The 16,200-nt window shown below is 40.0% G+C and overlaps 2 protein-coding genes across 2 annotated transcripts in view; both read right to left on the bottom strand.

Annotated features, from left to right (window-relative positions):
- Positions 1–7,183, bottom strand: part of dchs2 (dachsous cadherin-related 2) — a 29,285-nt gene extending 22,102 nt beyond the window's left edge. The window contains exons 1-5 of the mRNA XM_088303466.1: positions 5,310–7,183; positions 3,332–4,150; positions 2,170–2,370; positions 1,305–1,536; positions 899–1,135 (exon numbers count right to left, since the gene is read on the bottom strand). Of these exons, the coding sequence (XP_088159592.1) occupies positions 899–1,135; positions 1,305–1,536; positions 2,170–2,370; positions 3,332–4,150; positions 5,310–6,212 (2,392 nt within the window). The 5' untranslated portion in view covers positions 6,213–7,183. The remainder of the gene's footprint in view (positions 1–898; positions 1,136–1,304; positions 1,537–2,169; positions 2,371–3,331; positions 4,151–5,309) is intronic.
- A 1,476-nt stretch (positions 7,184–8,659) lies between these two features.
- fgg (fibrinogen gamma chain) lies at positions 8,660–15,819 on the bottom strand. Its single transcript, XM_088303395.1, has 9 exons — positions 15,676–15,819; positions 14,766–14,834; positions 14,503–14,689; positions 13,159–13,243; positions 12,552–12,682; positions 11,716–11,849; positions 11,059–11,243; positions 9,479–9,756; positions 8,660–9,194 (listed from the first exon to the last, which is right to left on the bottom strand). The coding sequence occupies exons 1-9, from the start codon at positions 15,796–15,798 to the stop codon at positions 9,016–9,018; spliced, it is 1,371 nt and encodes a 456-aa protein (XP_088159521.1). The 5' UTR covers positions 15,799–15,819; the 3' UTR covers positions 8,660–9,015.
- Positions 15,820–16,200: the final 381 nt, after the last annotated feature.

Here is a 16,200-nt window from a genome sequence, read left to right as displayed (position 1 = left end):
ACTGCTCTGTGATCATTAAGCTTCAGCATTTCTTCACACACTGCCAGGCTTGTCTGCTTATGTCACACACATAAGCACTCCTAAATTTGTTGGCACTCTGCATGGTCGCCCATCGTTTGTCATCTGTTGGTCTACTTTAAGGGCATTAGAGATTAGAGGGCAGTCATCCTGTTTGCTTCTTCACATTGACACATTTTAAACAATACACGTGTCATTGATTTCAATGTTGAGAACAACCCGCTCGTAAAGGTTCTTTATAGGCTATGCTTTCTTTGATGTTTACTAAAATTATACATCAAAGACTCATATCTTTGATGGTTGGAAAAATATGTCGGGATTCTAATGTCTGCATTGCCTTTGATGATTACGTAAATGTGCATGTTATGTCCAAGACAATTCTCTTTAAGGTTAAGAAAAACATACGTAAAGGTTCATAAAGCACATTCTAACTTTGATGTTTACAAAATTCTATTTCAAAGACACATCATTGACTTTGATGTTCTGATAAACCCATATTAAGGCCACATTGTCATTTAGATTTGCAAAAATGCGTAGGGTAGGTATGTCAAAGACTTCATTATCATTGATGTTCAGAAAAGACATACATAAAGGTTTGCTAAGTGCCACACTGTCTTTAATTTGTACCAAAATTATACATTGTTATTATCATTGTCATACACGTTAAGAAGGTACCTCTAAGTAACTCTTAGTTTTCAATGTTTTCAAGAATGTATTTGTTAGGGATCGTAAAAGACGTAGTTTTCTTTAATGTTTTCAAGAAAATGTTTGCCACCTCAAAGTCTCTCCATTGTTCTTATTGTTAACAAAAGAAGGACACGTGAAGACCAAGTTGTGTTTCATGCTTGCGGCAACAGGTGAATTGGCTGACAAAACCTACCCGATGGATTCGTGGCCCGCACTGTGCCTACGCTGGTGCCTGGTGGAGCATCCTCTGGCACGGTGAAGGCATAGCGAGATGTCTGGAACACTGCTGGAGCATGGTCACTCTTCAACACATCGACAATCACCTCGGCCGGCCGGACCGATGTCACGCCACCGCCGTCCTGTGCTGCGATGGACAACTTGATGCTGGTGGTTCTCAGAAGAGTCAAATATGATGTGAGGTAGAGCATTCCTATAGGGAACACGCAGCCAAGGATTATTCTGAATCTGGACTGCTGCTCCAAATATGCTAATCTTCTTAGTACAAATGAATGCCAATCTGGACGCGTCTGTCCTGCTTCCTGATGTCAGGGGGACTTGCACACACTAAATCGTCAGATTAATCTTGCAGTTTTGATTACCTGTTCGTTCATCGAGGGCAAACAGAGCAGACAGGTTGCTGGGAAGGATGTGGTACGTGATGCGGCCAAAGTGACTGCCGTCGACGTCGGTGGCCACCACTCCCAAGATCTCGGTGCCAGGTGACGCGTGACTGCTAATGCTGGTGGCGTAGTGCTCGGGGGTAAACGTTGGTGCATTGTCGTTGATGTCTTGGATCTCCACGTGCACGAACGTGTGCGCGCGGAGGCCTCCCTAACAAGCCAAGAACCAGAAACAACATCATAGCTTTAATAAGTTACTTGGGTTCTCAAAAATCAATTCAACAGTCTGTGATGTACTTTATTCATGTCTACCAAAGAAAATTTCTTTTATGTACCTAAAATATGCATTCCTTTAGAGGTCAAAGACTAATTTGTCCTCAACAAAAGATTCAAGTGGGTGCTTGTAAACATACACTTTTGGTAAATACAAAAGACAATGAAGAGTCTCTGATGTGCCGAATGTAAGAATTTTGTAAACAATGTTGTGGGTTCTTCTAAACATCAAAGACAATCACAGTACTTAATTACCTCTATGTGCATTTTTGTAAACATCACTAACTCTTAAGAGTCTTTGAAGTAAGATTTTTTTGTGAACATAAAAAACAATTTAGAATTAGAAATCCCTTTATTGTCATTGTACTCAAGAGTGCAACGAGATTAGAGAGCTCCCCTCTCCAGTGCAATACAACAATAATTTTTGTTTACTTCAGTTAAAGTAAAAGTTATGATATACAGTACCTGCATTGTACGTAAATGTTTTTGTAAATATTGAAGACAATTTAAATAATCGGTAATGAACCAAACATCAAAGACAAGTTTGAATTCTTTGTGAATGTATACAGACCGGATCCTCTGCTCTGACCAAGATATCGTAGACAGTCTGTCCGCCATCTCTATCGATGTCCCAGGAGACACACAACTCTCCAGTCTGTGAATTAATGTGGAACAGGTTCTGGTTCTGATTCTGATCCGAGCCCTCAAAGTCATCAGGCAGAGAGTAGACCAGAACGCTAAATACTGGACTGTCTGCGTCGTTGGCCACAACCTATGAAAACAATACAGGAAATTCAACTAGTTAGGTGTCTGTTTTTGTAAATATCAGGGATAGTTTAGTTCTGAACATAACATAATTTCCTAAACGGTGGCATGAATTTAGCCATTAAAAGAACCTAACGTATTTTTTCATGAACATCAAAAACATTTCAAACTTTGATTAACCTATCCTACACATTTTCGTACACAACAACTAAGTCCTCAAAAACATCATGTACATGTTCTCATAGACACAGATTATGCTCTCCTCAAAAGCATCAAAGACGAGATAGTAGCGCAATAAGATGAACACCTTTGAGGTGAGCGAGCAAAGTTCACATCCCATTGCATCACAAACCCTTGTCGACTTTCTCGACTTTTATACATTGATAAAAAGATGACTGTTTTTTTCAGCTTGCGCTGGACAGCTGACTCTTGGTACCAGGCGACTCATATGTGTTACGTTGTGAAGCAACACTGGAGCCTTTGTGCAAAACAAAACAAACAAAAAAAAACACTGACGGCCTCTGTTACATAGTGGAACTGAATGACTTCTCAAGCAAGGTTTCATTTTCATTGCTTGAGAAGTAAGCCTCATTCAGAAACATCAAAGACCAGAAATTTAGTCCTGAGTGGATCTTACTTTGATGTCTTTGTACAGGCTGAATATAATCCTTCACCTATCATAACGTACGCATTTTCATAAAGAATGACACCCAATTATGGGCCTTGGTAAACAAACAATTTAGTCCTCATTAAACAGAAAGTACAATATAAATTTTTGCAATGACACCAATTTAGAATTCATTCAACTTACATACATTTACATTTTGTGCACATCAAAGACAATAAGAAGAATTTTCATACAGCAAATTCATTTGAGAATCTTTAACAAATCTAGCATCACATTTTTGTTACCAGCAACAAAAACCTATCTCATATCACAACGTGCGTAGGGGGCTTCTAGTACGTACTTGCAAAAAACAGGTCCCCGGGGTGCTGTGTTCCATCAGGCTGACATTGTAGAGTCTCTGCTGGAAGATGGGCTCATTGTCATTGACGTCTTCCAGAACCAGGCTGACGGTGGCAGTGGTCGACCTGGCTGGTTCTCCTTGGTCTTCAGCCACCACGAGGAACAAACACACCTCCGGCTGGGTTTCCCGGTCAAGGGCTCCGGTTGTGAAGACCAGGCCGGAGTCTGCTTCTACACTGACTGGGCAGTTCCAGTCGGACTTGAGGACAGAGTAGGTCACGTCAGCGTTGGCTCCCTGGTCCAAATCCTGGGCCTCCATCTGGATGACAGATGTTCCCTTTGGGGAATCCTCAGAAACTTGGACCACATATATGTCCTTCTCAAAAATTGGGGCGCAATCATTGGCGTCAGCCACCTTCATGAGAAGAACGGTCTCGCTGCTCAAACGGGGGCTCCCGGAATCCGAGGCTTGGATCTTCAACTGGTAAAGATCCCTCTCTTCCCTGTCGAGCTGGGCGGAGACGCACAGCGCATACAGGAAGTCCTCCGTCTGTTTGAGGTCAAACTTCTCATCGCCGCCCTCAAGCAGGACCGACACCATCTCGCCTTGGTCATCTGGGTCTGACACAGAAATCCGGGCCACATAGTCTCCGATCCCAGCGGCCTCGGAGACCAGCGCATCTCCGGTCTCACTGAGGAACAGCACGCTGATAATGGGGCTGTTGTCGTTGACATTCTGTACCTTCACAACCACCAGGGTGCTACTGGATTCTGGCTGCGCTCCATTGTCTCTGGCCGTGACAATCAGCTCATGGAAAACCTGCAAAACCCGCAGTAATGCACAATATGAATCACCACATATTCCGAAATTTGGCATTCATACGTTCCCCTTTTCGCACATTTTTGGCAGAAATGATCATCTGTTAGCAGAAAAACTGTTTTCTCCCAATGATAGCATTGCTTTGATACTATCTGGTGTCATTTTAGTGTCAAGAAGTGAGCCAGGGCTCTGTCTCTATTTGTTCCAACAATGAGCAGAGAAATTAACTGTTGAATAATTTTCCAAAAGTGAATTAAGATCAGTAAACTAATAACTATGAGGTTGGTTATTACCAAGGGTTGCATCTATTCAAACCTCAACACTTAACCACTTGTCATATTGCGGATCCAACTATTTTAATGATAACCCTCCTGTTAAGTAGTGACTTGACCTGGGCCATTTTTAAGTCAAGCCTTGTGTTTTGTCGTGACTCAAATTGCCACATTCTAAAGTCAACATTCCTTTTCAGTGGCAGGGCAAAATTGACAGATTCTTCTGTTTTGTTGTGGGTCAAATGGATCCATTTCAAAGTAAACCCTCTGATTATAATTTATTTATTTTTGGTCATATTTACAATTTGAAGTTTGGACTAAGAGAGAAGTTTGTGACAGTATGAACTTGCTACGCCCACAACGAGCACTGAACTGAACCATTTAAACTAAATAAACCATGTAAATAAAAACACCTCAAAACAAGGACAAAGGTACCATGTAGATGATTTTTTATTTTTATAGGGGCACGACTCCGTTGTACAGTATCTATTACCTCAATTCATTTCAACTTGGCCTAACCTCCGAGTTTTTCGTGTTACGAGCTTGCTTCAATCTTGTGTTTCAGCACTTGGACAATTGTAGATTGCAAACTTAACGCCTGGACCCCATCAGTTTAATGATTACATTGTGTTGTGTGTTGAGTATATTTCCCATTTTTTATTTTCAGGCATTTCGCCAAATTTCTTTTTTCTAACGTTGTGTCCTAAAAAAGTGAGTGTTGCGAAAAAACGGTTGATGTCCACCAAGTTAAAGCTAGAAATCATAAAAAAAAAAAAAAATGAGAAAGACAAGAGTAAAAGACAGCAGTACGTATGCAATGCATCTACAATATGTGCTATACTCAAGCAGAAGGAGTTGCTCAAGGCTAGGTAATACATATACACTACCTGTTCTTCAAAATCCAGTGGCTTGTTGAGAAAAACCACCCCGGTGGTCTCGTCAACAGAGAAGAAATCATCAGGGTCGCTCTGTCTCCGGTTGATCTCGTAACTGACCCTGGCATTGTCGCCCTGGTCTCGGTCCATGGCATGAACTTGACACACGGACAACCCGACGGGCGCATTTTCAAGTACAGATGTGTCATACTTGCTCTGGTTGAAAACAGGCGGGTTGTCATTCTCATCCAGTACCCAGATGTTGACCCGCAGCCTCCCGATCCGGGCGGGGATGCCACCGTCAAAGGCCTCCACAGTTAGAGTGTAAAAGTCTTGAGCTTCTCTGTCCACTCGCTTGTCCAGAACCAGATCCAGGCTAAGGTGGTTTCCAGAAGCACTGCGCTGCTCGAGCCGGAAGAGCTCCCCCATATGGGCCTCTCGAATCCGGTATCCCTGGGTGCCAAATTCCCCCTCATCCTGGTCCTGAGCTCCTTCAAGATGGAAGCGACTACCAAGTGGGCTCAACTCAGACACTCTCAGGTCCACTTCCTCTGAGGGGAACACTGGCGAATGGTCGTTGACATCCTCCACGTTTATGCGCACTCGGACCATCTCCCCTGCTAAGGTGGCCACCACAAATTCGTAGCTCCCACGGGTCTCTCGGTCAAGAACTGTTGTTGTGGAAATGATGCCCGTGTCCGGGTCGATTTCCAGATCACGGAACACGTGCGAGTCGCGGCTCTCTGAGATGAAGAAGCCGACCGTCGGCCGGCTGAGACTGGTAGCCAGGTCACCGACCATAGTTTGTGCGGGGAGCCCCTCCAGGACGGACAGCGTCAGGTTGGAGACGTTTGCCCATGTGAGAGTGCACAAGAGCGCCAGAATCAGTAGTGTGTATGCAGTTTTCTGATACATCACTCACTTTTATTTATTTTTTTACAGATTAGGTCAGGGGTGTCCAAATGTGTTTTTTATCGATGACTGAACCTCCAAAATACCATGGATGCAAATGCCACTTTGACATCTAATTCATTTAACAGGTTAAAACTGATCCGTAGCTTTTAAAGTTAAACACATCTGAAGCGTACTTGGGCAGTGACTCTTCACATACCTCTTCAGGGAGCTGGCATACCCGTAACATACTTCAATTGTTGATATAGATCATGTTTTTTTTATTTTATTTTTTTTATTTTAACATTTATTTAACCAGAAAAGTCCCATTGAGATTAAAAACCTCTTTTTCAAGGGAGTCCTGGCTAAAACGCAGCAATAAGCTACAGACATACACAATGAATAAGATACAATTATAAAAAAACTGTTACAATGAAAATAGTTGACCTCAAGTGGTCTCAGTCTGGTTTTACAAGCATTTAAAGAAATTAGTTCAGGTAGCTTCCAAGATTTCTGCAATGTATTTGTCAAAAGGAAACAGCTAGACGCTAAATAAAAAAGACAAGGAACTTTCAGGAGTTTTGGATGAGCAATAACTTTGTATCCTACTAGAATAGATGTGCTCCACTACGGAGCAGCTGCACAGTCACACTACATTCTAGAAGCTACAATCACCTTGACTTGAGCAGCAGGAGATGTTGGAAACAATTGCATATTTGAGGCACGGCTTACACAATGACGTATGATTGGTTGAAAAGTGAGATAGGAAAAATATAATTTTCTTCTCCTCGTCTCCCACTTTGCCAACAAGTGCAAAAAGTAAGTCGTACCTTGCAGGCCAATGACACGGTCGCTTGATAATTTTTCAATATGTCGCCAGACTCTAAAAAACGGAGTTTGGACACCCCTGAATTAAAAAAAAAGTCACACTGCAGATTTCCAGTTCAAATGTCTGTGCACATCTCTGGCGCAAGCTCCTCAGTGAGTGCATCCCGACCCCGACTGACTGCGTGTCCCCATCTGTGCTGCCTGCTGCCAATGCCACACTGCTAATCAGGCCACCAGATTATGCCGCCACCAGACGTCACAGTGTACTGAGGGTGTCCATGAAGAAGACACAAAGAGACACACTGTAACTCATGCTACTAAAGGAATATATAGGTCAAGTGTGGTATGGGTTTACATTTTTTGCAAAGAATATATATATCTATATATATATATATATATATATATATATATATGTATATATATATATATATATATATATATATATATATTATCAAGTGATTTTTTTAAAAATTAATTAATCACAAAAAATTCCAGGATTAATCGCGATTAATCACGTTTTTCAATTACTATTGTTTGCGAAGCTCGTAACAGATATTTACTTGAATAATATCTTGGAATTGATGCAAAATCACCAAATATGAAGTATATTTAATTCAAAGACTGTTCTGATAGCTTTCTTTGATTCTTGAATACGATCTAATACACAGGTGTCAAACTCAAGGCCCGGGGGCCAGATCTGGCCCGCGACCCGATTTCATGTGGCCCGCAAAGGGGAAATCATGTGTGACAACTTCCTGTTTATAACACATTTATTTCACTTTTAACAACATTGAGATCTGAGATATTGTCGTTCATTTGGTAGCAATACTCCCCCTTTAAAATAAATTGTTGAACAAACAATTATTTCCTGGCTTCTGATTTCAAAACTCGCTAACCCATCAGTTTGTTTCGGTACGCGGTAACGCCATAACGGCCCTCTGAGGGAAACCATAAGTATGATCTGGCCCATCCACAAAAATGAGTTTGACACCGCTGATCTAATACATCTTTACAGGCATTTTTCTTCTTCGAAAAACATTTCTCAAATCTGCCCACAAGCGCCAGACTCCTGTTGGTTTCCAAGGCCCAGTGGTAACTTGAACAGTGTTTTGTTTTGAGACTTGCTAAAGATGTACAGCTAACATGGCGCAATATTTGCAAAGTATGCAAATTATTTTTGAAGTAAATCAAACTGAGTTAATTGAGTTAAAATATTTAACTGAGTTAAAACATTTTGGATTAATCACCTGAGTTAATGCTTTAATTTTAACAGCCCTAATAAATATATATATATATATATATATATATATATATATATATATATATATATATATACATATATATATATATATATATATATATATATATATATATATATATATAAAAGGTAATAGAATAGGCTATATATCTCTCTACTTTAATGGCCTATTATTTATTTTTTTTTTTTAATGAAAAAAATACAATTATTTTTTATAATCAATTATCTTGGCAAATTGTTATCACAGAAGTAACTCAGTAGTTAATTATTTCTGGTATTTTGGGGTGGGGGGTTAATTTGTGAGGTAAGTTCAAAGTTTGACGTACTCTCTGTACTAACTCATGTTTGCCAATTAATGGTTAACCAAATCATGAGATGCCCAAAATCAATTTGCCAGTCTGCTTTTTATTTTCAACAAACAAACAAAAAAAAAACATCAATTATGTGATATGTCAAGCTGAAAAAAAAAGATGGGCATCAACAAACTCAGTGCCATCTGAGTGAAACTCGACAAGCGCTTAATGAGCATCACAGAATATTGATAAGATCTGTGAGGTGTGGAAAAGAATCAACTTGGTTGTCTGTTATGCAACTTTTGTGGTCCAGGGCATCCGCCTGACGACAGGCAAATGATTGAAGTTGGTCAAGAATGGGGGCAAAAAGAAAGCTTTAGTCAGAGCTCCAAACAATAACGATCAACAAGAAGAGCGTTCCTTTTTGGGAAGTTTTTTTGTTTGTATTTTAAACCACTCCAAACTGTTTCACACCCGCTTGCTGTCCGCCACCAGGCGCAATGCGTGTTACGGGGATGATCTTCATGGTGGTCTCCTTCAGTGAGTACCAGCGGTTGTGCCACGTCACCCAGATGATGCCGTTGTCGTAGCCAAATTCACCGGTGTCCTTCTCGGTGTACCGCCCACCTGTATGAAGACAGGCATGGCATTTCGGAAAAGGATGTCCAGAAATCGAAGGAAGAGACCTCATCATTGTGTATTTCGAAGATATGCTAAAACCAATCAGGTGTCTTTGGAGTAGGGAGAGAGCCAAAACAGGCTCTCAAGGAACCGGAGTTCCCTACCCCTGGCGTTTACATTTACATAAGTAAGGCATCTGGATCAGAGATATTATCAGAATCTTTTTTAAACCGGCACTTGAAGTAGAGCGTGCGACTACCATTTCGACCTGTGTTGTAAACATCACCCACCCTGGTAGTATTTTCCGTTTAAATGGGCAGCATGGCATCGGTTCATCCACCAGCCCGAGCCGTCCTGCAGCGCGCAGTTGCCGTTATACTTGTCGTTGTCCTTGTCGAAGGTGCTGAACTGCATGCCGTTGTGCGACGTGAAGAATTTGTCGCTAGGGTCGTCGCCGAAGTCGAAGCCGTTGAAGGCGTCGCCGGCATCGCCGCCGAAGTAGTAGCCGTAGGTCAGGCGATACATGTCGATCTCCGGCGCAACCCGGAACATGGCGTAGTCGGCGTGCCTGGAAAGGAAGTTCAAAGGAGGCATGTGTTTGCATTGTCCATATCTGTTCTCATGTTCGTGTGCAGGTGAGGGGCGGCTGGTTAGTGCAGAGTGACTGATAATAAAATATGAGGTTGAAAAGTTTTGAAATGTATCCAAATTTATGGTAGTGATAGGGAGAGAATAAAGGCCTGCTTCTAGTCACGTTCATGAGCCACAATGTTATCGCTCTCTTTTTTCACTTCCGTTTCGATTCGATGCCCGAGAGATGCCCCAAACTCACACCTGTTCGACCTGTTGCCCTCTGGCAGGCGCTACAGATGCATCAAATCAAGGACCAATAGACTGAGAAACAGTTTCTTCCGAGAGCCATCTCCATACTGAACTCTCACACACACACGAGACCACCCTAACCTCGCAAAACAGCATTGTGATGTGTTTCTATATGCCCTATTCAGTACTGAATTCCATTGCACTGTCTTCTTTATTTATCTAATTTATATATTTGTCTGTATTATTGTTGTATTGCACTGGAGAGGGGAGCCCTCTAATCTCGTTGCACACTTGAGTACAATGACAATAAAGGGATTTCTATTTCTTCTATTTCTATCTATAATTAGCATTACAAAAAAAATATCTACGTATTGTCCACAAATAGCACGGTAGAGAGACGTCTACAAAAACAACGCTCATGGATATACAGTTAATGGAGTTGATACAACAGGCTCCTTTTAAGCTAGTTGCTTAACTGCGGCAGATGCTAAGCTAATGTATTTGTGGAATTACTTGTGACATTTAAAGGGACTCCCTACCCTACACTTTTTAGCCTGGTCTAGTCTTCTCTAAAGTCTGATAATCTATGACGAGAGCGCAATGCAAGCGGCAAACGCGCACACAGTTTCTATCTGTGTTTCTAGTGGACAGGACACTATTTTCCATCTGTACAATCTGGGAGCCGTAGAGTCGGTTAAATCGATGTTCCACTGTAGATACAATAGTTCATTCTCTTTTGTTTTTTTGTTTTATATGTGAGTAAACTTCAACTGGGATTGACAAATGTGTTTAAATGCGTTCAAAGTGTCAAGGAGAGATACAACACCTTAATTTATTTTTTTGGATGGTTTCACTATATTGTGGGTTTTTATCTAAAGCGGGTGGGTCTGCAATGTTGACTTTAATCTTTAATGAACAACATGGTGACATTAGGAAAATGGCATAATAACAGTACACAAGCAGTGTTCTGGAAGGTAACGTGTTTATAAGTTGCAAAGTATCTGAATTTTCAATTTACGATATGTGGTTCGTCGGGGCGGCGCCGTACCTTTTGTTGCCGTCCCAATCGACCAGCTCTATCCTGAGCACCATTGGGATGTTACTGCTAACGGACAGCAGGTGGATCTTCTCGTTACCGAGCCAGAACTCAGTGCTGTCGTCGTGGGAGAGGTAGCCGAAGCCCTCCTTGTACTGGATCCAGTCCTTGTGGAAGTCCACGCTACCGTCACGCCTCTGCGGATGTGATACAAGATGCTCATTTAGGCATTCTCAGATTTAAATACCAAAGCCGAAACACCGGTTAATGCTAACTTGGATATCATAGTATGGTTGTGACCAAGCGGAAGCGTTGGACTTACTGAAATTAAAATAAATTGGAAATGGTTATAACGGGATAGACTGAATCGGTGTGGTTCGACCGTAGCCAGCATCCTTTAGGTTCTGTTGGTTCAATACGCAACCATATGATTTTCATGTCATTTCTGCTGGCAGAAGCGATTATGATACATATTTTGTTGCTCTCTTTTTCCAAAATAGCCGACTTGTATCATTTGGCTTTTCAGCACGATTACATTGGTGTATTGTCACAGCATAACAGTATGCAGTATGAGCTACATAGGGGCACCAAAATTACAGCTATTGTGTAGTATCATAACAGTCATGTGGTAAGTTTCCACCAATCAGCACTGACTGTAAAGATACCAACCCTCTGGAGGACAGTGAAGCCGCGCCCAAAGCTGTCAATTTCGCAATAGACCAGGAACTGTTGGGTCGCTTGGGCCGGTTTGACGTAATAAATACCGCTGACGGTGGCACCTTTGTTGGCGATATCCTGGCAATCTGATGCAAAAATAAATAAATACATGAAACCATCATGAAGTCATTGTACCTTAAAATAAGAAACATTGCATCAGTTAGAAACGTTCATTTTTGTATGTAGCCTCTTGTACAAACACGTTCAAATTATGTTTGAGAATACATATGCGCTAATCCATTTAAAAGATGTAGATTGTTTGTAAAGTAGTAATTAATGTCGCACTATAATGCCGCATAAAAATACAAATATTTTTTTAAGTTGAATTGAAAAGGGGGTTTGCCCACTTTTTAAATATGAAAATCACAAGTCTCGTCGTTTTCTTGAGCTTTGGTATCAATACGCAGTAAACAAATACAAATATAAAACAAAAATCATTCATAAAAACTTCTTTTGGCCTTCATTATACTTGTGTAAACCATGGAGAAAAATACAATAAAAAATATGCAGTGTTAAATTAAGTAAGTTAGTACGTTTTTTTTTGTTTTTTTTTAATCACATAGACCCAATTGCAATTTACAATGACCTCGCCAAGAGGCAATCGTAATAAACTACAATGCGTTAGTCACAGCTACTTCAAAAGCCAAGCACTTGCGACAAATTCCGTTTGTTTACTTTCCACTGAGGGAACATATTGACTTTTTCTGCCTTTGACTAAACACTGAAAGGGACACATATTGGCAAACAATCTAAAGGTCGCTATTTTTTATTCTTTTTTGTAGTTGTACCTGTTCCTGTGGTGGGCTGAATCTCAACGCTGTCCTTGCAGGGCTCGCTGCATGTCTTCTGCAGCTGAATGGAGAGCGTCTTCAAGTCTGCCATTCTCCTCTCGTTGGCGGAAATCGTATCCTCCAGTTCGCTGTGGCAGTGACGTGAAATCATGAAAAGGTAACGCAGGGGTCAAATGTTCGAGAAGCTAAGTGGTACTAAATCGAACTTTGGCCCAAATAAAAAAAAAAAGGTGGAAAAACATTTTAAAATAGACAAAAAAAGTTTTAAGAATTGTGTTTCTAGTGTCTTGTTAACATCCGCGCGATGCTACAGGTGAAACAAAGTTATATGAAAGTAGTGCCATATTGCACATGGCCAAATTAAAAAATCTAAATAAAAATAAACATGTATATATTTATTTTATATATATATTTATTTTATATATATATATATATTTTATATATATATATATATATATATATATATATATATATATATATATATATATATATATATATATATATATATATATATATGAAATAATAAATATTTCCCCATTTGTCGAAGTCAAAATGTTTGGAGTGCCAACGAAAGAAACATAAAAGTAGTGCTTAGTCAACTTACAATATTTGCCTCTCCTGTTCTGTGATGATCCGCTCAAAGCGGATCACATCATCCAGCATATTGGACGACCTTTGGAAGTAGTCATCTGCAAACACAAGTATTATATGTTTTATGTGACATTGAATTTCTGCTCTGGTTATGGTTCGGTCCACAAAATGATTGGTCCACTTACCACATGAGAGCAATATCATATTGTAGTTTAATATATATGTAGGATATAAAAGAGAAAATAAATAATGTATTTCCCACCCTGAATATATACTGTACCCTGAGAGATAAGAGTTGTTCGACATGGGAAGTGTACAAAGCCAGTTAAAAATCGGCAGTTTTCCAAGAGGACATGGCATGTTGATCAAACAAACAGAAATTCTAAGACACCACAAAATTGATTGGAATCACACCTACCCTTTTGCAAACCATTTATCATAAGGTAAAAGACATCTTCAAAGTGCTTGTTACAAACTTGTCGACACCGGCGTAATTTTCATTCCCTTTGTGAGAACAAAACTTTTCAATTGATGTGCAGTATTATTTTCTTTTGGCCGCTGAGGCATTTTGCAGAAAAAATATGATAATGGCAAAGAGCAGTTAAATGAGTGCAGTACAATGGCGGACTGGAGAGTTGACTCGGCCTTCTTGAAAGAACGTCACTTGCTGAACTTATGCATATTCGTTGTTAAGCGCGGTCTAATTATGAATCAGGGTGGGTTGCGTTGAAAGTCTGCTTAAAATAGTTTTAGCCGTTAGTATTACTCAAAAGATGGTTGGCCGAGTTTACTTCACACAAGGTCTTTAACATTAAAGAATGTGCTTCTCAATTTAAAAAAACAATTCCAATGGCATATTCAAGACGCATATTGGCCGAAAAACTCCGATGTCACAATTTCCCAAATGTTGTATTATTTCCCAAAGCTGTAGTGTTGGTCAGTCCACTCGTGTGGGTGTCATTTTTACAAAATTGTGATTAATGGCTTGCGCTCTTTGACAATGCAAATATTAATGGTTGAACAAACACCTCGTTTTTGGGGTCTCCTGAAAAGTGATGATTTTGGGAGATTACCAACTAGGAAATAGTTCCCTTCCCTGATAGCTGATTTTATTACATTGCAGCTATGATTACGTTATCGCTGTATGTTGATATTTTATCATGGTTTTAAGAAAATGGCTAATATCGTTATTTTTCATTCTTTGCAGAGGATAAATAATATATGCCTCTGACTGTGTGTTATTGCACCGTTAGGGTGTAAAGCTCCGTTGCTTAAAGCAGTGGCTATGTAGTTGCTTTAAATAAATAAATAAATGTAATTCTCTTTGTTTTATGTTTTAGTATGATGAGCAACTTACCGGGCTGGAGGTTTTTCTGGACCGTTTGGAGGCTGTCTTTCATATAGGTGACCTGCTCTTGCGCTCCCTGAGTCAAGTTGTTGATGCTCTCCAGCACTTTTTGCATATTGTCCAGATTGTCGTGGGCCCTGGACGTGTATTTGTGCATGTAGTCGGCCACGCCGCACGTAGTGGGACAGTACTTGCCCTGCAACGGCAACCCAGCACATTGGTGACGGGAACGACAGTTTGAGAACCGCCCGACGGTTTGGGCGCGTACTCACAAAGCCGTCATTGTGGTGGCACGTCATGCTGTTGTCGTTTCTGACGGCAATGTTGTCTCCTCGTATTTGCTAGAAAATAGGAAAAAAGCGTAAGAGAGCTTAAGTGAGTTTGAGGGAGTGTAGCACTTTCCTGTTTCATTTGCTTTTCTCAGTGGTTGTTGTCACTCTTATCCTCAGCGTCAAGCTTCAAAAAGTCACATTTTTGCACGATAAATTTGAAATATTTTTAAAATGGGAAAAAAAAAAGTTTGTTGGCCCTGTGCTTGGCTGGCAACCAACTGGCCCGTGACCCTTGTGAGGATCAGCGGCTCACATAATAGATGGATTGATATTTTTGTTGATTTATTTTGTTTTTTTAGAAAATGTACTCTTCAACGACAGTACAAAAAAATACTGAAAAAATTTTATTCAAAATAAATCATTCGGAGAAGTTTTTTTCTTTATTTTTGGGTCGTCCTATTTCTCCCATGAAAATAAATTTTCTGAGACCAAGTCGTTTTTTATTTTTTCAATGAATTTTCCTGAAATCTTATACTACTCTGTTTTTCTCAATAAAAAAAAATCTTATAAAAGTAAAGGCATTCGTCTTACAAGAATGACATCATACTTGGCTTATTTTTCAAAAGGAAAAAAAAGTGGTTTAAAAAAAATGAATAAATGTTTTTAAAAAAAAACAATTGCAGAAGAATCTTACAATAAAGATTTTTTCAATAAGAATGTGATATTTGAAACAAAAATTTACATTTTTCTGGGAATTTTTTTAATCAGATTTATTTCCAGATAATATACAGAAAAAACAACTTTGATTTCTTTGAAATAATATGAAGATAAAAAAGTTTTTTACGTTGACAAACGACGCATATTTTTTCCAGAAGGGTTGAAAGAGGCCAGTTTTTGTTTTTCGACTTACGGCAGACGCCATGGAGAAAAGCAGCACTAGCCCGGCGTGGGCCACCAGTGATGAAGCCATTTTGGGTCCTGGTCTTGCTCCTTTTCGCTGCGTGTGAAGCTCTTCCACCCACTGCCACCGCATATTTATCGGGGACAAGGTCCTCTGCGGGGTGTTTGACGAGAGGTTCAAACGTAAACACAACACACACACACACACACACACACACTGCCCATGACTCAAACGTCCACTCGGATCATTTCCCAGATTTGATTGTGTTGGTGTTCCTCATACAATTGCTAAATAATTGAGAAACGCTCAATCTTCTGTTTCATCATCACTTTTAACTCATTCACTGCCATTGACGTATAAAGACGTCAAAAATCATTTTTTTTTTGACTAGAAGTGAATGAGTTAAAAGTTATCATGGGTAAAAAAAAAACGTAAAAAACATTATGATTCTTCTGAAGGCCTCCGAAAAAAACACATGGAAACACTATAGATCAAGGAAGCAGGCCTCCGAAAAAAACACATGGAAACACTTTA

This window comes from Idiotropiscis lumnitzeri, chromosome 8 (assembly GCF_059441095.1).
Source record: "Idiotropiscis lumnitzeri isolate Australia: NSW breed Sydney's pygmy pipehorse chromosome 8, RoL_Ilum_1.0, whole genome shotgun sequence".
NCBI lineage: Eukaryota > Metazoa > Chordata > Actinopteri > Syngnathiformes > Syngnathidae > Idiotropiscis > Idiotropiscis lumnitzeri.
Note: the sequence above shows the minus strand (reverse complement) of the source record. Positions and strands in the feature narration are given on the sequence as shown.

Bases quoted from the DNA above. Each gene is read 5' to 3' on its own strand.
- fgg (XM_088303395.1), bottom strand. From the start codon at position 15,798: ATGCGGTGGCAGTGGGTGGAAGAGCTTCACACGCAGCGAAAAGGAGCA. The intron at 14,835-15,675 runs GTAAGTCGAAAA...CCTATTTTCTAG, and splicing joins TTTTCTCCATGGCGTCTGCC to CAAATACGAGGAGACAACAT. The intron at 14,690-14,765 runs GTGAGTACGCGC...TTGCCGTTGCAG, and splicing joins GCCACCACAATGACGGCTTT to GGCAAGTACTGTCCCACTAC.